The 27,015-nt window shown below is 34.3% G+C and overlaps 1 protein-coding gene across 2 annotated transcripts in view; it reads left to right on the top strand.

The window, feature by feature from the left end:
• Positions 1-27,015, top strand: part of LOC149791905 (all trans-polyprenyl-diphosphate synthase PDSS1-like) — a 254,393-nt gene that overhangs the window by 38,863 nt on the left and 188,515 nt on the right. The window contains exon 2 of one of the 2 annotated variants that reach the window (XM_089970418.1): positions 3,349-3,510. The exons of the other annotated variant lie outside the window; for it this stretch is intronic. Within the exon in view, the coding sequence (XP_089826544.1) occupies positions 3,349-3,510 (162 nt within the window). The remainder of the gene's footprint in view (positions 1-3,348; positions 3,511-27,015) is intronic. 2 annotated transcript variants of the gene reach the window in all.

Here is a 27,015-nt window from a genome sequence, read left to right as displayed (position 1 = left end):
CTTTGATAATATCCAGCCATATCCAAAAATCGCGTCATTTTTTTACTAACAGTTACTGGGGATTCAGAGACAGCCTTGACCTTAACTTCTGCCAGTTTAACTTGACCATGTCCTCCACTATGTCCTCAGAATGTAACAAAAGCCTTTCAGAAGTCACTTTTACCTAAATTAACCATTAAATTCACATCACTGAACTGATTCAGGAATTTCCAGTTTTGTCAGTGACTCAGTGCAGTCATCTATTCTTGGCATTTAAAATAAATCCATTTTGGTGACATTGTTGACATTTTTGTGGTTAGTACCCGTATACATATTGAATGTATTCTCCACTTTTGGCATAAGAATACAGTAAATGGTGTACTTGGTAAATTTTACTTGGTTAAATGAAATCAGTCTCCAGCAAATTATTGAATTTCTTTTTTCCTGCATTTTTTTTGAGTGGATTCATCCTGTAAAGGATGCTGTATCACAGATGTAGAATATACAGTCTCAGCATCATGATAGATTTTATTTGTTGATGTTGAAACATAGAAAACAAGTGCTCATATTCAGTAATAGCTGTTTTAGTTGAAGATTTGAAAGTTTTTGCCCCAGATTCTTTGGTATTTCTGAATACTGAAGACTGGTTAAACCAAAGTCAGTACTGATAGATTGTATTTCATTGATTAAATCCTAACTGTTTGGGACAGGTACAACTAAATTGAATTTTTAGCTGGGTTGTCTTGACCAAAATAACTCCTATATATTGTATGACAAATTTGTTTCTGTTTTGCTTCCCAGGATTACTAATGATAAAAGCGAATTCATTTTCTTTCTTTTCAGTTGTGAGTCCTAAAAAGAAATTCAAATTGACATCAGGTTTTCACCAAAAGATTACTTATGGTACAGTATCTGGTTGGCCCTGACTGAAAATAGTGCCTATTTTATATTTAAAATGTGGTCACCATGGCAGCATTCAGGAACTTCTTGTTATTACTACTTGTCCTAAATGGAAAGTTAAGTAATACCACATTTGAATTTTCATTAGAAAACTTCTCGTGATGTCTACTTGGTCCTGAATGAAAATGATGCTGATAGAAAGATAGAAATCTTGTTACAGTAACTCCTGTTGACACGATTTTTCACCATAAGACTTCTAATGATATATATTTGGTCCTCAGTACAAATGGTGCCAATGTTATATGAAATATGGCTGTCATGATGGTCATCTTGAAAATCTTTTTATCACTACTCCACCTTAATGGATTGTCATTTTGACATGTTTTCACCAAAAGTCTTATAATGATGTTTAGATTATTCTAATTGAAAATGGTGCCAGTCTTGCATTCATTATGGCCATTACAGCAGCTGATATTAACATCCAGTCTCAAGAATATCAGAGATGATTTCAACAACAAGTTGTTAACATGAGGTAAATTTATTTTTAATTCCTTCAGATTCATTCCAAATATACAAGCATGACTTCATTTGAGGGAGTCATGTTTATCATATATATATATATATATATATATATATATATATATATATATATATATATATATATATATATATATATGTGTTGGAGCACAAAAAAGTTACATGCAAGATTTATATACATTAAAAAAATTATAGCATTTTTTATACATAAAAAAAAATGTCAAAACAAATTTGGCACAATCACCATATTGCACACAGCTGTGACCAGCTCTTGCTTATTACTACATAAATAAATTGTTATAAACTATTATGACTGCAACGGTGGCCTAGTGGTTAGAGCATCCACCTCAGAAATGGGAGGTAGTGGATTTGAACCCTGGCCGAGTCATACCATAGACTTACAAAAATGGTACTAACAGCTGTCTCGCTAGGCACTCAGCATTAAGAGGTTAGTGTTAGGACTGGTCAGCCTGGTGTCAGGATAATCTGACTGGGTGGGACTTCATGTGGCATGATGCCCCAGTGCTAGAAATCACTATAAACTGTCATACTGCAGACATCGTAACAATATGACTGAAAAATTGTTAAAGCTATGTTAAAAATCCTAATCACATACACACACACACACATAAACTATTATGATTGTTTTAATGTTATTTTGCATGTGGATATTTTCAATTTTTCTAGCATGAAATATAGGTAAATAAAAACTTCAAAAATTCACCGGGCACTCAGAGTTTACCAGGTGACCATTACTGTATGCAGTGTACAGAACAGTACTTACACAGGGCAAATTGTATATCTTTATTAATTCCCTAGAATACTAGATGCAGATTTTGCTTTATTGATCATTTTTATCAAATCTCATTCTTCCAAATCACATTTTAAGATGGCAGTTGCTGTTTTATTTATTGTGACCCACATGGTGAAGAGTTACCTTTTTTTAGATATACAGGTGATCCAACAGAGTGAGGTAAATCATGTGAAATGACACTTATGGTCAGTTATATAAGTTGCATAACCAGCATACAGAATATTCACATAATTGATCATCATTGATACATTTTAATTTTGTGTTTCAGCTTATTGTAGCACAAATTCAAAACTTTTAGCACAGTACCTTTAATTTTGGACAGCTGGTTGTTTCCTTCAGTTTATAGTTGGCAAATTGTCTTTTGTTTTCTGACATGAACCATAGAACTGACTTGGGAAAAGGGAAAGGGATTTTTTTCTGGCAGCAATGCCGGTAACCGTTATACAACATTAATCTACACGAATTAAAATTAACTCTTGTAAAATCTAAAGTGGCTTGAACAGGATGAGATGCCCTGCATAGTAGCGGTAATAAATTATTCCCCCCCCCCCATTATATTTCATTCACTAACCATAGACTGTCATTGTCAGTCAATTAAGGTATGGTGCATTGATACAATATTCTAATGCAATAATGCTTGATCAAACAATAATAAAGTGAAGATAAAAGAGATAGGTTACTCTTGTAGCTGCTTACAGCAACCCGCTAATACTCAACTCATGTCATAGATCAAATTATATACATTTGAAGTTGGTAGAAATAACAAAAGAGGAAAATTAAATATATTTGTTGAATTTTCAAAAAAAATGTCAATTTATAACATTCCCATGTAATATTTCATGATGATAGTCCCTAAACAACTATGGCCACTTTTTAAAATAAAATGTCATTACTATCAAGAAATTACATTGATCATTTAGTTTTTGATTTTGGCCTAACATTGTTGAAACCATCTAAATCTTGTTTCAGTCTTGCTTGTTTTTATTTTGTTTTTCCTTTTATATACATCTAGGTTGCTTTCTTTTCCAGTGCCTGTGAATTTTTCTTCCACTTCAGTATCATAATATTAAAATATTATATCTTTTTTATGTGACTTGAGGTTTCTTTCCATATTTCAGGTTCATAATTGCATCAATAGTACTGTCAATTTAGCACTCAGATGCTGTAGATGTGCTTCGGGTGGGAGTGTACAAGAGACACTGATGTCTGTGCATGAACAAGTGAATCCTTACAAGCTTGTTGAGACAGAACTTGCAAATCTCTGTGTTGAAATCAAGCAGGTTGACTATTTAAATGATTTTCATATTAATTTATTATTAGCTCTGATGGTTTTGGACCAGATGAGTTTATGTGATGGCCTGTTGCTCTTTGTTCCATCCCAAGTATGTTAGCACATGTTTATTAATTGCTGTTCCTACTAAAGTACTATGATGATTGCCAGGAAACTTTACACATACATTCGTCCCATGGTCTAGTTTGTCTAATGTGAAAATGGTGTCCATGGGACATCTTATGACTGGTAATAATAATAATATTAAACACTGTATTGTATGCGAATCTTTCATTAAGTTATAACATTCTAATCTGCCCAATAGACTCCAAGGGATACATAAGTATAAAGCACAAAGTATTTTTGATATTCATCAGCAGAGTTAATTTGATTGGGTTTTTTTTATTGTTTTTTATTAAACATAGCTTTCAACAATTTTTGAGTCATATCACTATGATGTCTGCAGTGTGGCAGTTTATAGTGATGTATAGCACTGGGGCATCATGCCACAGACATGCAACATGATGTCCCACCCAGTCACATTATCCTGACAGCAGGCCGACCATTCCTAACACTAACCTCTTAATGCTGAGCCCCAAGTGAGGCAACTGTTAGTACCATTTTGTAAGTCTTTGGTATGACTCGGCTGGGGATCGAACCAACGACCTCCTGCATCCGAGGCAGATGCTCTAACCAGTAGGCCACCTGAGCAGTTTTAAATTGGATTGTATATATTTCATTATTTACAATGACAAGTGCCTTTGAAGATAATGGTTATAACTGGTATAACTACAGCTCACATGTATTTCCCGAAATCCATCCACTGCATTGGGGACATAATCCTTTCATATTTTTTTTTTCCTCTGTGATGAACTGCTCTGGTGGCCTATTGGTTAGAGCATCCACCTTGGAAGCGGAAGGTCATGGGTTCGATCCCCGGCCAAGTCATACCAAAAACTTACAAAAATGGTACTAATAGCCGCCTCACTTGGCACTCAAGCATTTACTCCCCCTTTTAAAAACTTATATGGTCTCTCCCTATCAAAGACTTGGCTTCAGCAGATGTTCAGCAGAAATCAAGGCATTGACCATTGTAAGCATTGTTATAAAATGTTGTCACCAGAAGAAGTCAATTTCAGCTTGGGGAAAGGTGCATTTCTAACACGAATGGCTTGGTGAGTTGCACATAGCACATGTAGCTCAAATTATGGTGCAGTCAGTAACAACACAGGTTTTACTGATTGATATTTGAATACTTGATGGATGATGACCATCCATGGAAAGACTGAAGCGTGTGATTTACAATCAGATACTATTTCAAACATCAAGTGATCTTAATTTCCATATAAATAAATAATAGAGGAATGTCTAGTCAATTCTATACATTTAGATGAGGTTGATTGACTTATTTTGCAATATGTTTACACTTTTATTTTATTCAAAGAAAAGTGAACCAACTTATGCACCCTAAGGTTTAGACAATTAGATTCCAGTTGACAGCCACTTTTTAGAAAAAACACTCAAGAAAAACAAACGAAAATGAGCAAATTCTAAATTTACAAATCATGTAATGACCCGGTCACAAGATTGAATATACATCTTCAATTTTAACTACAATGCATTGCAAGAGACTGGCCATTTAATTTATGGGGCTAGATTGTTCTTTCTAACTAGGATATTTTTTGTTATTACATTTAATACAAGATAAATCTTTCTTAAGAAAAGGAATGGTATGGTTAATTTTTATAATACAAATTCTCAAGTTTCACTGCAGATTGCAATATTACTGGATTTCATATGATAATTAACAAAGCATATTGTGCAAATTGCAACAAAAATAAGGAAGTGAATGCATCTGTACATTCTGATAACATAGTATTGAGAGATTTTAATACAAAATATGATTCGTTTTGCCAGTTGTACTGGAAATAGATTCACTTGCATTTTCTGAAGTTTTTGTTTTGTGTTAAGTAGAGGATTCAGTACTAAGTGGTATAAATAACTGTTATAAGTGCCTGTATCATATTCTAGCAGAATCTAATTGTTAGTAGTGACAGCAGAACATTATTCCCAGCATTCTGGATATTTGATACCAGAGACTGTCAACAGGTTCAGTGCTGTTGTTTATCATCGTGGTCGTCCTGAAGCAACCGTGGCTCCCTCAACTTCGACATCAGCAACCGACATAATGACCAACTATATGTACGTACTGTAAGTTCTATCACTGTATTCACAGCCACTGGACTAGCTTTAATTATCTACAAGTTTCTGGGCTTACACGTGTACACTTGTTACAGTGATACACACTTTGCACTTAGCAATTAACAACTGTACGTTATACACACAGTACAACCAGTCACTGCTAATATCACAGATTCACTGAATTCACAGCTTTCAGAATTGTCAAACACAATTCCAACGTATTGAAAAAATTCCAAATAATTCACACAGGATTTTTGGAATCCGTACCGCTGCCACCAAAATGTTACATTCAGGTTCAAAGGACACACAAACACCAAGTAAGGGTCCTACAACTTTATGTAAAATAAAGCTAAAATCTTAAAAAATAAACTAGAAGCTCTTACTAAGACCCCAGTCCTTATTGCCCTGGATTTCAGCAGGGAATTCATCGTGCAGACAGATGCTAGTGACACAGCAATTGGTGCTGTGCTAAGCCAGACAATGGATGGTGAAGAACATGCGGTGGCCTATCTAAGCCGGAAGCTTCTTCCGCGAGAGCAGAAATATGCAGCTATCGAGAAGGAATGTCTTGCGATCGTGTGGGCGGTTGATTCTTTAAAGTATTACTTGTCAGGGACAACATTTGAAATCGTAACTGACCACAACCCATTGACATGGTTAAATCATATGCAAAGCAAAAATCAGCGTCTACTTAGATGGTGTTTGGCATTCCAGCCTCACAACTTCATTATCAAGCACAGGAGCGGAAAACAACATGGGAATGCAGACGGACTATCGCGCATGTAACAGAAGTATGTAGGAATAAAATGACGAGAGATACTGGTGATTAGTACACTCCAAGGGCGCTGAAAAACCTGGAATAGCTCAGGAATTCCTGGACTTTTGGAACTTCATTGTGTTCTGTTTAAAATCATAAGAAATTTATGTGAATATAGACCAATTTGTTGGATTTTAGTAGTGACTGTAAGCTTTATGCATTCTGATAATAATGTAAGCTTTATACAAGTTTTACCAATTTTACTGATGTACCAAGCCAGCAAGTATTTTAAAAATATTATATCGAAAACATAAAGTTTCCTCTTAAGAAGGGAGGTGTTATAAGTGCCTGTATCATATTCTAGCAGAATCTAATTGTTAGTAGTGACAGCAGAACATTATTCCCAGCATTCTGGATATTTGATACCAGAGACTGTCAACAGGTTCAGTGCTGTTGTTTATCTTCCCACGGCTATCTGAGCCTGGATAAGGCACAAATGTTAATTTAATTAGAATCCCATGTGTCTAACCCTTACTAAAACAAGAGCAGAGTGATAGAGCAAGCAGTTTTTAGCTGGGCTTGGTACTGTAATGAACACTGGTTTTTCTAGTTTATTTTTAAGATTTTAGCTTTATTTTACATAAAGTTGTAGGACCCTGACTTGGTGTTTGTGTGTCCTTTGAACCCGAATGTAACAATAACATAACCAATTTGAGATACATGTAGAGACAAAACTTGGTATTACTGCATAGCCACCAACCCTCACGATTTTTGCGTGAATTTTTTCAGCGTTTCACAGTTCACACCCCGGGCAAAAAATTCATTCATTCTCCAATTCTCGATTATTTTAAATCTTTAATAAAATAACTAATTTCTTGATATGCGCAAGTCGTGATATTGGCATTTGCCGAAATGGTCCAGTACTGCTGGTCACGATATTAGTAGAACTACAGCTGATTGGTACAGTTGGCTCGGAAGCAAGCATTTTAGCCTATTTTAATATATATATATATATATATATATATATATATATATATATATATATATATATATATATATATACATATATATATATATATATATATAAATAAGGTGGTTTTACAAATGCTTTTTAGAGAAACTGGGGCCTCGCCAGAATTTTGCTGTGCACATGCATCACCAACACAGATTTGAACTACTGTTTGGCATTGCATGTAAGATCTTGAAAATGGCTTCACCACCAAGGAAAAAGAAATGTATTGCTCAAAACGTGAAGTTTAATTTAGAATATACCAAAATCTGGCAGTGCATTCAGCCATCAGACATTGATATACATCATGAGTTTTGCACAGTCTGCTACAAATTTTAGTATTGGGAATGGTGGCAGGTTCGATGTGAGGAAGCACATCGGTCGCAAAAAAACACATAGGGATAATTAAGAATTTGCAGATTTCACTTCTGGAATATTTTAAGCCATCAATGGAAGACCTGCAGGGTACCATTGGTGAAGTATTATTTGTGAGTTTTCTTATTGAACACAATCTACCTTTATCAGTAGTCCTAGGTTTTGTTTTAGTGGTATGTCTTACTATCCAAATAACGGCCTTGTATAGCGTGTTCTGATGTCAACGATACCGGAACGAGTAGTCAAAGTTTCAGGAATATCTCACACATTCTGCAGCATATATTGACACTCTTCCACTAATTTATGTGTAATTAATATACTTACTGTGCTGTATTTACCATGGCGTAATGAAAATATGACACCAGCATATGGATGCATTTTCATGTTCTGTTGACATACATTTGAATTTCTTGCAATACGACGGTATTCAAGGTATACCAAATTATGTTTAAGTAGGTTCATGTGGCAGATATGTTTTCTGAACGAAGCGAAATGTTGCTTTACAGTTCCAATAGGCATAATATATTTTTATTCATTTCGTTAAAGAATAATATTTCAACTTAACCCGATTTCAGCACCCCCGGCTTTCATCGCTTTCCAGTCAACTGAAATGTAGGCCAACAAAACTTGAAAACAGGTCCATTTCTTTTGTGAGAATTTGAATTTATTAGAGAAAAGACATCAGAGTAAGTAAAGTCTGACTAAAACATTTATGACTCGACTTTGTATAAAGCGCTGTTATTTTAGTTGCCAGTTGTGTGAAATATTCTTGAAAATTTGATTTTCGTTACGATGTTAGTCAACATCAAAACACTACACAGCGCTGTTAGTTAGGCAGTAAGGCCCTGATGCCCAAACCATAAATATCAGTGTCAAGGTCTTACATGTTATAACTACCTTTATCAGCTGGAGACCATGCTAAACATTTGTTCTGACAAATGTTCCTGGACTCAAAGATTGCTTCCAAATTTTCCTGTGGAAGAACCAAAAGTGGTGCACTAGTTAAAGCAATATTGGAGAATGCCACAGAAAACTTGGTCGCCAAGATGAACCAGCAGGCAAGAAGACACCTGTTTTGAAAGCAAATTTATGATCAAGCAATTGAGGAAGTTCAGGTCTGCCACAGTATCATGTCTTGGTAAATAACCACAAGAACAAGTGAAGTTCATGAATACAGTGTGACCCTGCTATAGTGCGCTCTGTTATAACACGAATTCGGAATAACACAGTCGTGGTGTGGCTCCCGAAATTTAATATGCATGTATTTTTCTTGTACACACACACAAAAAAAGAAAAAATTTTTCTTAAAAGTACGAGAAAAAAAAAAAACATATAAAGTTTATTATCATTTCGGGGAAGAGATCGCATATGAATAATACATGATGATCGTGGCGTGTCTCCTGAAATTTAATATGTATTTTTCTCGTACACGAAAAAGTAGTTTTTTTTCTTCTAAAAAGTACTCAAAATAATGCATAAAATGTTTATTCTGGGATCGCGTAGGTCATCGCCAATGTCACAAACTTGGATTGTTTTTACTTATTGGCGGCAAAATATTCCATTTGGCTTTTTTTTTTTTTGGCGACATTGTTGGGTGTTTGAACTTTTATATACAACCATTAGTTTGGAGTGCAGAAATTCAGAGGCCCCATGAAAGGAAGCCGCAAACTGGATATAAAATGCACTGAAATTTATCTACTGTTCCATAAACAAATTCTTTTGTCCATATTGACAAACATCTAAACAGTGAATTGCTATATCATAATCCATTTATCTTGACATGTAGCATGAGTACTGTATGTTGTGAAATATCTGCTTTTTTGTTGTTGACATCAACCGGACTGGGCATTATCTCACAATCTATCTTTCATCGGATTTTCGGCCGCTGGATGCTAATTAGTATATTTGACTATGATGTTTGTATGTGGATGGTTAGTAAAATTCCTCTTCTTTTCACTCAGAATTAAATCTTCAGAACACTCACATTTCTGTAATAACCCCTGTCATCAGACCAGAACACCTGCGTTTCTATTGTCTGTTGACCCTTTGTTACTTTTCAGATGCATGCGTGGAAGGCAGCATCACGCTGCTACCACAAATGTAAAATATAAATAAATAAATAAATAAAAACTACATCTTATTGGTTTATTCAATAGGCATGGAGGGACACTGCATAGAATAGTCCAGACGATGGCCAATTATTTTTTTTAAATGTACCCAGATAAAATTGTTTGCTGAAATTTCAAAGGAAACAGAATACCTTTGAAGCACCGATTGTTATGAAAACAGCAAATGGACAAAAAATCAGTCTCAATCATGCAATACAATTATTTGATGTTGCTGCCACAATAAGAAATGGGCATTTGTTTGGTTCTCCAAAGCTGTCCTTTAACAGTGACTTCAAAAACGCATGCGCCCTTCATCAAAGAAAGCCGACTACAATCTTTCATTAAAAACAAGAACTTTTCTTCAAAGGAAGTCAGTACCAAACTTAAATAAAAGTAATGGAATCTGATGGATTTTTGCATTTTCCAACACGTTAACTGTGCCGTGATAGTTTCCTTTTTGTAGGGAAAAGTTTATACTTATGAACGATACCAATGGCGGCTTAAAATGCAAACTAACTTTTACTGACTTGGGACGTACTGAAAAGTAAATGTGCTTCATCATTTGTTATGTGATTTTGCTATGTTTTTCCACTGAATTCAGACCAATATGACCTGTGACAAAATTATTGAATATTTTAAAGCTGCGTGTGTGCATATTTTCGATGGAATCACTTGAATTATGGATTCAATGTATATGATGAGGTTTGCGGGTGAGTACACGGTATTGATACTCTATTCATGCTATACATTAGACATGTATATATAAACAGTATTCACGTATATGTAACAATTCGTGGTTCTCTAAATAAAGTAAATTATTATATATGTCTTCTCTGTTTTCACTAAAGGTGTATTTCTTATTTAATATGCATCAATTTAAAATGGTAACTGTGCCAATGAAGCACGTATTTTACCGCTCGCATTTATTACCTACACTCCCCCATGCAATGTTTTTGGGTACATGCATCATTTTCTTCAGCTAACTGACCTGGTTGCTTATAACACTGTTCGGTCTATAACGCAGTTGGGTTCTATGGCTCCCAACTACCTTGTTATAGCGGGGTCACACTATACCATAATAGATAGAAATGCAGATATATTTCTGCATATATGTAGTGTTTTAGTTTTATTTTGTGATCTTGATATATTGTAATGCTGACGGTCAGAGTCGACGGAGTTATTGTCATGGTATTTTTCACTATTTCATGTCCAAATTCACTTACGTTTATCCCTATTTGCACTAATTGCAAGGGGGCCCTGAGTGGCCAAGTAGTCTAAAGCGCTCTCCATCATGGATCACAACCATCTCACCTCTTTCTGCATGGATTGAGTCTCGGGTTCAGCCAGTGTGGATATGTGAGAAAGCATGCCGATAGCTTCTCATGGGTCAGTGGTTCTCTCGGGGGTTTTCCCAGGTTCTTTCTCCACCATTATTACTGGCCGCCATGTATAGCCTAACTTTTGCTGAAAAATGGCATTAAAGCCCATAACAACATCATCTAATTGTGAGCCTGGATGGTTGGCAGCTATGTTACTGCTACTGATAGATCTTTTATTTCTATAATGGCCTGTTAGAGAAATGTAAATCTGACACCTATAAATGTATCAATCGAGAGAGGTGAAGAATCAGTCCCATGTCTTTCACTGAATCCATTTTAGCTGCAAAGCTGTGTACCAAACAGAAATCGGCTAAATGCTATATAAAGAAATTGGTTTGCATGTTTTATTTTTAATTTTATTTTCTTTTTTGTCAATATAGCCAAATACTCCAAACAGCCATAAACAGGAAACTGTACTGAAATAATTAAATGTCATAGCTCTATATTACGATTAGGTTATTTCCATACAACTGATATTTTTTTTATTTCTATGATGATAACAATTTGGTTCTCATATTTTTTTTACAAGAACTATCAAATAATAGGAGTGGGGGTGAAATGATTCATCAATATATAGATGCATTGATACTTTTGCTGTAACAATATACATATCGATACAAGAGATGGAGATTCAAAACAAAATGATACCATAAGTTATTGTAGTCTTTCAGCAGTCAAGAATAATTATTATTAGTTTGCCTTGTTATTCTTTAAATATAGAATTCAGCTTAGAAAGCATTTGCAGTCCTAGGCACTCATTTTTATTAGTAAAAATGAAACAACTATTGAGAATACTCGTTTGCACTCAACATATTAAAACAAATTGATGTGGTTTGTAGTACACATCCTCTAATTATTTTAACCCAGCAGCATGTTCAGCATATAGGATACATTCCAAACATGTTTCACATATATAATGAAGTACTTTACTCATCATTTAATAATCTTTTATGCAAAGTGTCTATGTTGAATTTTATCTTGTGTACTTTGGTCAATTTGAAAGCTACATTACTGGTGTGTCACATTGTGAAATATGTTTCATTGAAATCGCACTGGTGGTTATTGCTTGTTCTGGTCCAGGTTAAATAATAACTACCAATCAGAAATTTAATGTTGCTTATTCCCTGCATGACAAACAGAAAGTACAAGCAAAACAACAAAGAAACTTTGAGCAAAAGTCATTGATATTCGCACACTTGGAGAACAGTGACGTGTGATAACTCAGGCAGACTAGTTGAAAGTCACGCATATGAAAATCTGCTCGGCGATGTATACATTTTGTTTAACTGTTCTTGTTATGACATGTTTTTTTGAGTAGGCAACTGTTAACACATCTCGTTTCTTCAAGCATAACATGAATGAATGAATTGTTAAACTAAATTTGATTGGCACATTGAGCCCAGGAATAAATGTTATGGCATAGTTTGAACCTTCCATGATGAAAGTTTTACAAAATGCATGTTTAAAATACAAGCCCAAAATGTTTGGTTTACGTTTTTGTTCAGCAGATACTGGCTAGTGATAGTGATGATGACAATAATTTTTATAAAGTTATAAAGTGTATTGGATTATTGGAGCTGGGAAATTGTTAATGGAGATACTGGTTAGTGATTTTGAGCCCAAAAATGGAGTTAAATATGAGTCAGATGTACATGTTGGATGGACAAAAATTGACAGCATGATGGTAAATCTCCTTTCAGCAATAATTTGAAATTAGATGTAGAAATGGCAGAATAAGAATACAGCCTAATTAAGATATTGACAATTTAAAACTTGAATGGAATTTTCATTTTTTTTATCAACTAATCCAGTCCTGTGGATCACATGCTTGAAAATCATATATCCACATCAGAGTTAAGATAAGCTGAATAATAAGGATGAAAAATGATGAAATTAAGAAGTAAAGACATTTATTTGAATACCTCTGTCTGCACAAGCAGACTATGACATTAATGGAAGAAATAAAACAACAATAAAGCATTATGGAACAGGTAAGAAATCTAACATAGCAGTTAGTAAAATAATGATTCAAGAATTTAAGTTAATTTATGTTAGTGAAACATCCTGTTTTGGAGCAGATGTATCCACAAGATAATCTCTGTGAGCGCTGGAAAATTGTAGAAAGAGCCACAGGTATCATTTCCCCAGCATCTTCAAGCTGACAAAGCTAGCTAGTATGCACATGCCCTTTCAGAAGGAAGCATAGAAAAATATACAGAACAGATTCATACTTGTACAACTAGAGGTGACATCTTTGAATGAGTTTGATTTCAGTAGAGCTCTAAAAAAAGTGGAGCAGGAAGAATTTGAGACAGATATTGAAGTGTTAGGTAAATACTGAACTATGACTGTTTGCACCTCCCTCATCTTTTCTACTCTCCCATTCTTTCGGTGAGACAGGGTTACATCCCTCTTAAGACAAAATCCAGGCAGCATCGCTCCATGGGGAAAAAATTTGGGATTTCTCTTTTTATGCAGAGATATTTAACCAGTGAATGAAGGTGCTGATGGAATAAATAAATTAGCACAGAATCAGTAAGGGGTCTGATTTCAAACTGCTCAAGTTTATCACCTTGTGTAAAATTTTTAAAAAAATGATAGAATAGGACTGGATGTTTTCAGTAGTTCTTCTTCTTCACTTACAGAAACAAGCACCTCTGGCTGCAGCAGTATTTTGTATCTACACGAAGTACAGTGTGATAGATTTTGTTGGTATTCATCCTCATTCTCATGCCTGGATTTGTTCTAGATAACATTGTACTGTCTTCCAAATTTAAGTGAGACATGAAATTGGTAATGAGATGTTTTTGAAGCATTCATGTCATTCAAAACAAAGGGCCTAGTAGTTAAAGTGAATTAAATGGAGCCACCATCAAATGGCCTAAAATGCTGAATAAAACTCAGTGACTACCAACAGGTAGCCTGCTTGAAAGTAATTGTCCTTGCTTGTCATCAGTGATAATTGCATATAACTATATTATAACTATATCGCTATCTGTAGTTTGCATACTGGAAATAAAACCAGTATGTCAACGTATATAAAGGGGCACCACCCACCTTCCAAAGATGGAAAGACCATCAAGTTCATATGTTTATCGATATGTATCATATCACAGTGTGTGAATCATGAATCGTACTAATACGAGGCATAGGTGTATCTTTTCACACCTACCTCAGAGGATTACTTTTCGTGTTTAAACAGTAGCAAAACTTTGCACTGTTCAAGAGAAGATCAACACTGTCTCACTGTCTGTGCATAGGTTTGTTAAGATTTCTTTGAATAAATTAAAGGCATCATTCTTTTGCAAAAAGGTGTTAATCAGCTTCTTGTAAATGAAAAATGTACAGTATGTATTAGTACAGTTTTTGAGGGATTGCAACTACGTTAGTATTATCAAAAATATGATTTGGCATCATATCAATTACATAGACTATATTAGAACTAGGAAATGTGTATAATCGTTTGATAATGATGCAGAACAATTGGCATCTCTCTCTCTCTCTCTCTCTCTCTTGCTCTCAAGAGCATACTTGCACTGGTAATATAGAGTAAGCCATGTCCATTTGATTGAGGCTACATCCACTTTGTAGTGGTCATGCTCAACAACTCTGCAAGAAAGTGTGGTGTGCAGAGGAATTCTCCATGGCAGCTTTGTCAGGATGAGTGGAGAAATGGTGGAGGGTATTTTTCTTATCCCCTCCACTCTCTCTCTCCACCACCATCGCTTTGCGAGGGGTTCTGTAAATAGGCATGAGCTGTACATTAATTATATAGCTGCAGGTCATACCAACATGGGGTTTTCAGCCAAAAGATTTCTTTTTATATCTCATTGGTATTAGAGAAAAATAGTCACTATTGGACATGGATGATGACTGTTACCTCAGATATCCAGTATGGCCATAACACTGGGCATCTCAAATTTTATTTAGCTCAACTGGTCATATGCCAGGTAAGCTTCTGGAAAGGCTAATTATCTGTCATCCATCCCTTTCTTAGCACAGATTTGCTTAAATTTGCTACTACAGTACATGCATTTTGCAGAAAATCCACATTCCCATGGTGAACCTTAATCCTTTTCACAGTGTACATCACATACAGGAAACAGTGGTCATTGTGGATTGTCCACACTGGCTTGTATTGGATGGATCAGGTTTTATTGTCCCAGTTTGAAGGTACAGAAATATAATTATGTAATCGTGGATGTCCACTGTAATTTTAATATGAGAGGGAGAGAGAGAGATAGGGATGGGGAGGGATGAGGGAGGGAGGGATTCTGCTTTCATACAAACAATTTGAAAACAAAAAGGAAATCACCTGTAAGTATTAGCAGGTTTCATTTTTACAATCACTTTTAAATTGTTTGCTTAATATGTTCCCACACAATGAAATTTATACAGCACTATCCAGTATGCAGTTTCTGCTGGTTTAGCCTATTTAGTATTTGTGACCCAAATATACATGACCATGCAACATATTTTCTCATGAACTAGACACATGTTTATATTTACCATTGACCTACTGTTATTACACAGGCTCTATAATGAAGCATGTAATGATGCTTTATATAACCAAACAGCTTAATAAATGTACCTAAGGTTGCTGGTAAGCTCTTCTGGTGAGCCTACATGTAATATTATAAAATGGACAGGTGAAAGTGAAACAGGATAATAGATAAACTTGTATGTATTATTTTCAGTTAAGGCAAAAAAATGTCTGCTTCCTTTTGCACTTGTTTTAAAAATAGGTTTGATACATAGGTTGTTTTTTTTAATAAAAATATATATTATATTGATTAGTATATACAATGTACTAAGCACTTTTAGTACTGGGCTAAACTGACTCAGTTAGATGCAGAATCAATTATTGGGGGAATTTAAGCAAAATTGTTTTAGATTTGTTTATATTTTTTAAGAAACATATATTATAATGATTAGTATATATAATGTACTAAGCAATCAGAGTACTGGGGAAAACAGGCTGAATTAGATGCCTAGGTCAGTTTCAGAATTTGTTTTATTTTTAATTTTTTAATATTATTTTTACTTATTTGGTAAAAACGTGACAGGGTTAGCACTGACAAACAAGGATGGTCAGCTGACCAAAAACATTTTTTTACATTCTTTCAATCTATTCAACAATTACTGTAGTTACGTGTAGCAGTAGATTTCTCATGGACATCCATCATATCATCATCTTTTGCTTTTCAGAGGAAATGCCTACTAATATGCAAGCTTGTTGGTGAAATGGGTTCTGTAATATATGATAGTAGATACGATAGTATTTGATCCAGTTTTGTACGTCTGTGTTTTGAAGCTTTATGTGGAATTTCTTCTCCATATTCAACTCTCATGTTTAACTTGTACTTTATTACACTTCAGCTGAACACATATCAGTAATTCATTGTATATTGTGAGAAATGGCTAAACCACATATTTGCCACAGCTGTAGAAAATCAGTCTCTAATTGTACTGATTGTTATTAAAATGGCTTTTTATTTTTAAGTTAAAAATGACTGAACTCCCATTTAGACCAAGATGTTAATCTCTGTTGGCTGTAGAGTATGTAATTAGTATATGATATCCAATAATGTTCTCTATCTAAAAATAGGGCTGCTACAGAGCTCTATCAGATTTAATAATTACTTTTTTCTGATATATAACACAGTCTGTGTTGTGGTCAGATAAATTAAAATGCTTAGACACCAGGGAATCTATACGGTTGTGGATATCCCTCAAGTGCTTTTCTATTCTCACTTGGAATTCCCTTTTTGTCTCACATATTTTATGTAGGTGAGTGAATAGGTAACATGCGTTTGGTACAGTGTCCTCTTAATTCTGAGGCTTTTCAGAGGATGGTGGTCCAAGCACTGATGAAATAAGGAGAATTAGTGAATATGAGGCATAGATTAATTTCTATTCCTCGAACAATTTTCCTTTTATGGCCACACTCATGGAGTTAGATTTGGAAGGTAATAGCAATGCTGCTTCTGGGTGTTCTTTAACTTGTTCTTCCAGTTTTTTCTTTTTGTTTAGGTAAGATAATGACTATTTGGATGTGGAGGCAAGCCCTCCCTTCTGCTCGGGTGTCCTAGTCACCCCTGTCCCTGACCGGTTTAGTTACTATTGTAACTCAGCAGAGGGAATAATAAGGGTTGATTCATTTGTTCAACTAATCACTTTGTTATATCAGTTTGAGGTTTATATACCCCTTTGTTGCCAGTGCAGCCAGTGTAGCTGCTTGTGAGGTCATGTTACTAGTATTGTCACGACTTAAGTTGTAGCATCTGGGTTCTGAAATAAACCAGTTAGCTTTGCAGCTAATTTCTCTGTCTGAATGGATAAAGTGAGACACCTGCACTGGCGACAGAGGGGTATATAAACCTCACTGATATAACAACGTAATATTTTTGATACAGATCACTTGGTTTATTGCATGAACAGCAACTGAGAGAGTATAGCCTTAAATACCGTGTTGACAAATTCAGTGCATGTAAACATTACTTATATCTTAATTTTGATTTTTTGACAAGAAATATTGTTATTCAGCAGTGTTTATTTTGAAACATTGAAGCATGACAGTAACCATGAACTGCTATAAACTGCCATAATTCATTTAAAATTCTACTCTGTTCAATTATTATGTTAGGGAATGGGAAGGAGGGGTGTAGGCTGGGAGACAAATAGAGAAGGAGGGAAACAAATACAGGTTTCAATTTTTTTAAATCAAAGAACGAAGTCTTGACATACATCAAGGCCATTACACTTTTCTAAATTTTAATTAAACACTAGAGACCTATATCAAGGCCATTACACTTCAAATTTTAATTCAACCCTAGAGACCAGTTGTACATGTTACTACGAGAACTTTGTAAACAAATGCATTTCTCAGTCTGAATTTGTTTTTTACAAAATAAGATCATTTTAGTTCAGAGGTGCAACATTGAATATAGTACATGTAAGAACTGTCCTGACTGACTGTAGCAGGCAAGTGAATGACTGAAAAGTGAGAATATAACTTTGCAGTCAGTACCTGCTGATTTGTGTTGATTCTTTTTTTTAAAAAGTCCAGACAGAAAGAGACATTTGTAATTGAAATCACTTTGTTCATGACTTGATGGATACTGATAGAATACAACAGTCAATACAGTACACAATTCCATGCATTTAAATAATTGTCATACACGTTTAAGGGTAAAAGTACCAAAAACTATTTTAATATACACTACAATTCAAGTATATTTTCAAGCCCCACGCATTGCTATAGGAACAGAGAGTGGAGAGGGTTAAACAAATCCTCCATCTCTCTGTGCATCCTGTGATGGCTGTTCGTGGGCAAATTGCTCTGCACATCACACTTTGTTGAGGCTGACTACCGTGGAGTGGACATGGTTTCCTTCAAATGGGCATAATTTTTGTGTATGACCCCGTAAAGCATGCTCTTTAGAGGTTTAAAAGAGAGAGACAGGCAGGAACCAATTTATTTATATTTTTATCAGATGATTATACATATACCATTTCCTGGTTCTAATGAAGATTATGAATAGATATAATTCCAGATCAGATTTTAGACAGTATTAACACAGTTGCAATGCCTTGAAAACTATACTAATACTACTGTACTTCTTTTCATTTACAAAAGGCTGATTGATACATTTTGCAAATAACTTTACACTTATACTTGATTCAAAGAAATCTAAACAAACTTATGCACTGACCTGGGGAAGTCTTGTTGATCTGTGAAAAGTAATCCTTTTAGGTATGTACCTTTATATTCCTGATGACAGCTGCTTCTGTTAAAAAACAACAAAACTGAAAATACTAAATTTACACTTCAACATGAACCATTTATTTAGTCCTTGGTAGTAATGACTCAGTCACAAGACTGAATATACATGTACGCAGCTACAAACTTTAGTTCAGTTTGTACTGCATTGATACTGTGTGGGACTGGTCACTTAATTTATTGTTTTTCCAGCTGGGATAAAATTGTGTCAAATAATATAATCCTTGGGAAACTTAATCTGTCTCTTCCCTAATAAAGAACTAGCTTGAGCAGTTGTTCTGCAGAAATAAATATAACAACCATTGTAAACACAGTTATAAAATTATATTTTTAGCATCAGAAGATGATGTCATTTTCATTGTGACAATAGTACATTTCTATCATGAAGGCATCTGACTTGGCACTTTGTAGTTTACAGCTCAAAATGATGGTCCCTGGTGGTAATTGTTTATAATTAATCTGACCTCAGTGTGTTGTTAAAATGAATAATACTGTGGAATACTGTCAGACATTAAATGTTCAACAAATTTAAGACATTCTGCTTGGTTGTTTCTACACTTATCCTTTTATTTGTTCGCTCTTTTAAGGAAAAAATATAAAAAAAACAATTTTTATCATGATAGTCAAAGTAACCTAACTTGTGATATAGATCTAAGATGATTAATTATTTCAACGCAGTTTCCTGTTTGTGACTAAATGAGTGTTTGGCTATTGAGACAAAAAATAAAGCATGCAAACCAGTTTCTTTCCATAGTATTTAGCAGATTTCTGTATTTGGTATACTGCTATGCGGCTAAAATGGATTCACTGGAAGATCTGGGATTGAATCCTCGTGTCTCTCTCTCTCGATTGATCAATGGATAAAATGATGGCTGTCAATTTTACATTTCAGAAACTTGATGTAATTACTTTACACAAATAAAGACCTATCAATGGCAGCAAGTCCAAGTTTGGTCTCTTCAATTATCTCAGATTGATTTAATGCTTTCTACTGCATGCTATAGAATCCTCTACTTAAAATGAAACAAAAACTTCAGAAAGTGTTGGTGGATCTATTTTGACTACATATTGCACAATGAATCTTATTGTTTTAAATATCTCTCAATAGTTTGTTATTGGCATGTACAGGTGTATTCATTTCCTTCTTTCTTTTGAAGGTTGCACAACATACTTTCTTAGTATCATATAAAATTCAGTATTGTTGCACTCTTTGCAGTGGCCTAGTGGTTTGAGCATCTGTCTCAGATGCAGGAGGTCGTGGTTTTGATCCCCGGCCTAAGTCATACCAGTGACTTATAATAATGGTATTAACAGCTGCCTTGCTTGGCATTCAGCATTAAGAGGTTAGTGTTAGGACTGGTCCGCCTGGTGTCAGGATAATGTGACTGGATGGAACATCGTGCTACATGTCTGCAGCATAATGCCTCAGTGTTGGCCACACTGCAGACATCGTAGCGAAATGACTGAAAAATTGTTAAAGCTACATTAAAAATCCATATCACACACACACACACACACATGCACTCTCTGTATTGAAAAGAAAAGAATGAATGATGGATGTAAAACATTTTGCAACAAAATCGCATTCATACTTGACTGATGTGAAACAGTATTGCACCAAGTTCTGATAGTTACCACATGCACGAGCAGGGCCAGATCAGGTCAGGTATTTCAAGAATTTCAAAAGGACCATAACTTTCTTCAAAAGGGTAACAAAGCAAAAGACTATGGTGTCCATTCACTCAAAGTTTGCATAATACCCAATAAATGTGTGCAAGAATAAAATGATGGTCAAATTTCAGGTGAATAGTGAGTGTATGTTTGTGTTTGTGTTCTTTTTTTCAGCGGGGTGGTGATTGGGGTGGGGGGGGTCCTTTTCCAGCCTTGACAAGTTCTCAGTAATATCTTGTACTATTTCTTCTGACATCCAGTCACAGGATCTTAGAGGGGTGATTTAAACTTGAGATTTGTATTTTAAAATGGACACCATGTCCTACCTTTTCTTATATGAAATAAATTTGTCTTGTGATGAATGAAACTATAAAAAAAATCCGTTTGGAAAGAAAAATCTAGCCCCATAAATTAAATGGGCAGTCCCTTGCAGTAGACATGTAGTTAAAACTGAAAAAGTATGTATATTCAGCCTCTTGACTTGGTCATTACATGACACATAACTTCAGAATTCACTCTTATTTTTGTTGGTTTGATTTATTTTTAAAATAAAAGTGGGTGTCAGCTGGAATTTAATTATCAAAACCTTAGAGGATTACTTTTTACGCTTAAAGAGGAAGATAAATTTACTGTTTAACAGACGATCAATACAGTATGCCTCTTGTGAAATCAATGGTTAAGTTTGTTCAGATTTCTTTGAATAAAGTACAAGTGTAAATGACTATTGCAAAAGGAGTTGATCAGCCTTTTCTAAATGTACAGAATAGATGAGACTTTTTCCTTTTAATTTTGTATGGTCCCAATATATTTGATAGAAATTAAGATCACTTGGTTCTAGAAATGGTATCTGATTGTAAGTTACACATGATGTATTATTGGTCTTTATGTGGGTGGTTATCATTCATTGACTATTCCAACGTCAATCAGTTAAACTTCATTGTTAATGACTGGACCAAAATTTTAGCTCAGTGCAATAAGTGCAATTGTCCAAGTCATTTGTGAGATAGAAATGCACCTTTCCCAAGGTGAAACTGACATCTTCTGATGCTAACATTTTATGACAGTGCATACAATGGTCATTGCCTTGATTTCTGCTGAACATACACTGAAGCTTAGACTGTATTAGGGAGAGACCATTTAAGTTTTTAAAAGGGGGATGGGGATGATGATTGTAAACTGTTGTTTTACTCTGATTTATGGTATGAAAAAGGACACTATGCCATTGCTTTCTTAACTTGAAACAAACTATCTTGAGATGAATGAAATAATTAATAAATACTACAGTCGAAAATAATAATTTAGCCCCATACAATTATTTGGCCAGTCCCTTACAGTACGTGTGCATTCAGAATCAGACTAGTTGAGACATATATATTCAATCTTGTAACTGGGTCATTACTGTTAAAGGACTAAACACATGGTTTGCATTTAAGTGCAAATTTAAAATTTAGTTTTTTTCTTTGTTATGGTTTTTAATTTTAAATATAAGCTGCTGCCGTATGGAATTTAATTGTTCATACCTCAAAGGATTACTTTTCATGTTTAAACAGTAGTTTAAATTTACACTGTTCAAGAGAAGCTCATCAAGGTTGGCCTCTCTTTAAGTCAGTACACAAGTGTTCTAAACGTACGAAATATTCAAGACTTCTAAAATTAATTTCTATAGACCATATATACATATATATATATACAACTTAGCTGCCAACCCTCAATATTTTTTTTTGTGAATTTCGCGACTTTTTCAGCGATTCACAGATTCATGCTGCATGCAAAAAAATCATGAATTCCCAAATTCTCAGTTATTTTAAATCTTTAATTTAAAAAAAAACTATTTCCTGTTAAGCGCTAGTTGTGATGTCAGCAGTTGCCAAAACAGTCCAGTACTGCTGGTCACACTATTAGTGGAATGATAGCTGATTGGTACAGTTGTCCCTGTAGCAAGCATTTTTGTGTATTTAATCTATATGTATAAGAGTAGTTTTACAAATGCTTTTGAGAGTAGCTGGGGCCTAACCAGAATTTTGCTCCGTGCATGCACTGCCAACACTGATTTGAATTACCATCTGGCATCGCATCTTGAAAATGTCTTCACCATCAAGAAAAAAGAAATGTATTGCACAAAAAGTGAAGTTTAGTTTGGAATATACCAAACATTGGATGTGCATTCAGCCAATATACTGATATACATCATGCTTTTTGCACACAGTTTACCACAGATTTTAGCATTGGGCATGGTGGCAGAGACGATGTGAGGAAGCACGTTGGTAGCAAAATGCACATAAAGGTTGGGAAAATTAAAAACTCACAGCAGATTTCAGCTCTGGAATATTTTAAGCCATTGGCAAAAGACCTGCAAGCTACCAGTGATGAAGCATTGTTTGTGAGTTTTCTTTTTGAACACATTCTACCTTTATCAGCTGAAGACCACGCTAAACATTTGTTTCGACAAATATTCCCGGACTTGAAGATTGCTTCATGAATTCATGTCAAAATTCACTCATTTTTATCCCTGTTTTCACTAATTGTGAGCCTGGAGGTTTGGCAGCTATGTATATATTATCAAAATAAAGGTCATTGATTTGCTGAAATTGAATTTGATTGTTAATCACTAATGATGTCTTGGTGTTTGCATTGGGTGGTCTTCATTGATTGGCCGTTCAAATGTCAATCAATTATAAAATGCCAATCAGCCACTCCATGGTCAAGATGTCGTCAGCATGCCAGCTGAAGTGTGATGGTGATTTATAGGTATTTCATTGCTCTGTCATGGAGCAATGGTTGAGGGGGAATAAGTCTCCCACCACGATATGCGAGTTCCAAAAATACACATGATCTGTACTATATCATGCCATATTTGTGTTATATATATCTCTGTATTTTTTTTGTTAATTTCATGGTTATGGATTTTATGGTCATTTACTAATTAAGATATTAAACACTGATATTCTTTATGACTATACTTTAAGATGAGGTCATTCTTAAACTCAGTGCATAGTTTCAAGAAAGTTATCTGTACTGTTATTCACATAAACATGTAATTTGCTCCACATGTTTTCTTGAAAGATCAGGCTGGCCTAATTTCTGATTAGCCGACTGATGAAGTACTTGACCTTGTAAACAAGTTTGATTGTACTGTAAAGGAGTCATTAACCCTCTTTCTGTTTTAGTCATTACATGTCAGCTTTTTATATAAGAAATGATTTACTGAAAATATTCTATTCTTGCATATACACCAGTCATTATTGGAGACATTTTGTTGTGATCATTTTGAGAGGATTTATATATTTACATAAATCATTCATCAGAGTTACAAAGTGTTCATACTATTTGGTTTTAATAGCTGTTTTGGAGTTACTGTGAATTCATTTAAAGGCATTTTCGATTATATCATTGTGTTTCATCAATACTATTGGCAAAGTATAATAGATTGAATGTCATATGGAATATCACTGGAACTCATTTACTTGATAATTTTGGACTAGTGATAAAACATTTACAATTGCTTAGGATTTTTACTTCACCATTCTATAAATTATTTCACTTTGTATTTTAGTTAACTAAAATATATTTTGAATTTTTTTACAAAACTTACTGGTTTTCACTCTTTTGCTACTTAGTTTAAGACCATAGAGTCCTAACATGTTATTCTTGTTGAATAAACTTTAGAAAGAATTATGACATGCATGTCATAATGTTCCAGAGTTCTTGATCGTGTAAGTCTGATATTAATAGGGTGGCATTTGTTTGTAATTTCTTTGTGATTCTTTTTTAATGTAGCAAGTATGGAAATAATAAACTATGACAAATTAATACATACCACAAGAAAATGTTACCACTGCATAATTTGTATAGGTAAAGGTAGGAAATTGACCCCTGCTAGGGTCGGGTTTGCCGTGTTGGGGTTTCTTCTGTCTGTTTGTTTTGTGTGTGTGAATACAACAGAATTGGCAAGGGTTGCTCTAAAACCAACTACAGCTGCAATACAATCCATGATAGACTTCCACTAGATTGAGTGGATTTCCAGTCTAGGGGGAAAATCCACCAGGCTGAGTGGACTTCCTTTACTCATAGTGGGCACTTAATCCCCTTCTTATTTGTCCACATGGGCAATCTGTGTAATATTATGTTTATATAGTACTGTACTTGGAGGATTGCCATTAAACTTTACACACACTTTCATCCCAAGGTCTATTTGGTCCTAAATGAAATGGTGCTATCAGACATTAAAATATGACCATCACTGCAGCTATCTTGAATATCTTGTTATCACTACACCTTCTCAATTTATGGCCATATCATGCTGGGATTTTCACTCAATTCTTCTGATGTCTAGTTTGTCCTGGGTGATAATGGTGTCAATCTGATGTGCAATATCTTGAAAATCTTATTGTGGCTACACCTGACAGGATGGTCATGGCAGTGTGGGGGTTTCACTAAAAGTCTTCTTATGATCCTAAATGAAAAATAGTTTTGATTTAAAGTCCAATATAGCAGCCATCTTGAAAATATTATTATCACTTCTTCTTCTAAACAGAAAGGTTTATCGACATGGAGTTTTCACCAGAAGACTTCTTTTACTGTCTAGTTTGGCCTAAATGACGATGATTCCATTTGGACATCAACATTGAACATCTTCACGTATTTTTAATGTAACATTTTCATAACCCATAACTTTTTGTTATGCCATCTAGTTTAAAAAATAATTATTAATTAAATATATTATGTTCTCTGTACATAGTACTTTGTATTTTCTGAAGATTCTTTAAAATGTTGTACATAAAAGGTCTACTGAGGACATTAATTTTACATTTGCAGAAATGATTAAAAATATTGCCATTTTTGTACAAAAATGAAGGAGAGATTAAAATCAGTCATAATGCAGGTAGGGTGGGCTTTTAGGTTGTTTTAGTTTTTTTTATTGTTGATGTGTTAAAATGAAAAAGGCTTCCATTTCACATGACTTGGAAAGTATTCAGAGGTATGATTTAGATATGTCTAATGACCACAGTAAAATGTTTTGCAAAGTATATGATATAAATGGTGATTACTTTTGGATATGCTCTTAAATAAGACATCGAATAATGAAACAGGAGTTTAAGAAATAAAAGATAACCATTTACAATCATGCAGTAAGGTCACTGATCATTTCATTCTTTTATAACTTTTTTAACAATGTATTTTTATGTATCTTTTATTTGGATCAAGAAGAGAATTTCGCATTTGAAAGGTTTTGAAAAATACCTAGATAAGTGTCAAACTATGAATACATTGTTTGATGGGAATTTTCATGTAATACTAAATGAAAACATAACTAATTCTTGCCTCAAATGAAACTGACCCAACATATTTGTTAACTTTATGTATTACATCGAATAATCAAGCAAGAGATAAAAACTAAGGAAATAATTACCATTTAAACAATGGAGAAAGGCCTTTGATCATCTTTCATTTAAAGTGTAATTCTTTTGTCAACTGAGAATCTACTCTCATTCATCAATATGCCATTATTTGTCTTTTTATTGGCGAGAAAATATACTATTGATACATCAAGTCTCTGATTGTCATTATATTACCTACTGCAGTTTGTTAACGACTTGACAAACGTCTTTACAGTAATTATTCTTAAATATTAGTGGTAATAAGTGCTCTGTATTAAAAAAAGCACCACATGTATTTAAAAATCTGTTTGGAACCCATTTCTTGTTGTTGTTTTTTTATTCAACAAAATTATTTTTTTTTTTCTCAAACAAAAATCGTATCTCTGGTAAAGTGAAGACTGGACTGTTTGTCAGTTTTATTGTTTCATTATAGTATTTAAAAAATTGTCAAAACCTCTTCATTTTCTATCATATAAATCCTTCTACTGTTTTGAGTTGGATATAATTGACATTTAATTGAGAATCTATTTTACTATACACACCTCTGTTGTTATTGTTGGCAAGTATGATGCATTCTATTGCTTGTCCTTACAGTGTGCTGTTTGGAGGATGGCCTTCATAGCACATTGGCAGATTTTCATTTCTCAATGAGTAGCTTCATAAATTTGATCTCTTATGTCAGATCTTGCCCTCATTCTGGTGTCAACCTGACAAAAACTTTAAGCATATTTAATTAGCATGTAAATAACACAGCATAACCATGTTGTTCTTGTGACCATGGATATCATAATTTAAACAAGAATTAATTGTTGACTTATTGCTGTTAATTGATAATGAAATACAATAGTGTCCT

Source organism: Sinohyriopsis cumingii, chromosome 9 (assembly GCF_028554795.1).
Source record: "Sinohyriopsis cumingii isolate HCF-2022 chromosome 9, ASM2855479v2, whole genome shotgun sequence".
NCBI lineage: Eukaryota > Metazoa > Mollusca > Bivalvia > Unionida > Unionidae > Sinohyriopsis > Sinohyriopsis cumingii.
The sequence above is the reverse complement of the archived record's forward strand: the minus strand, read 5'-3'. Positions and strand labels throughout refer to the sequence as shown.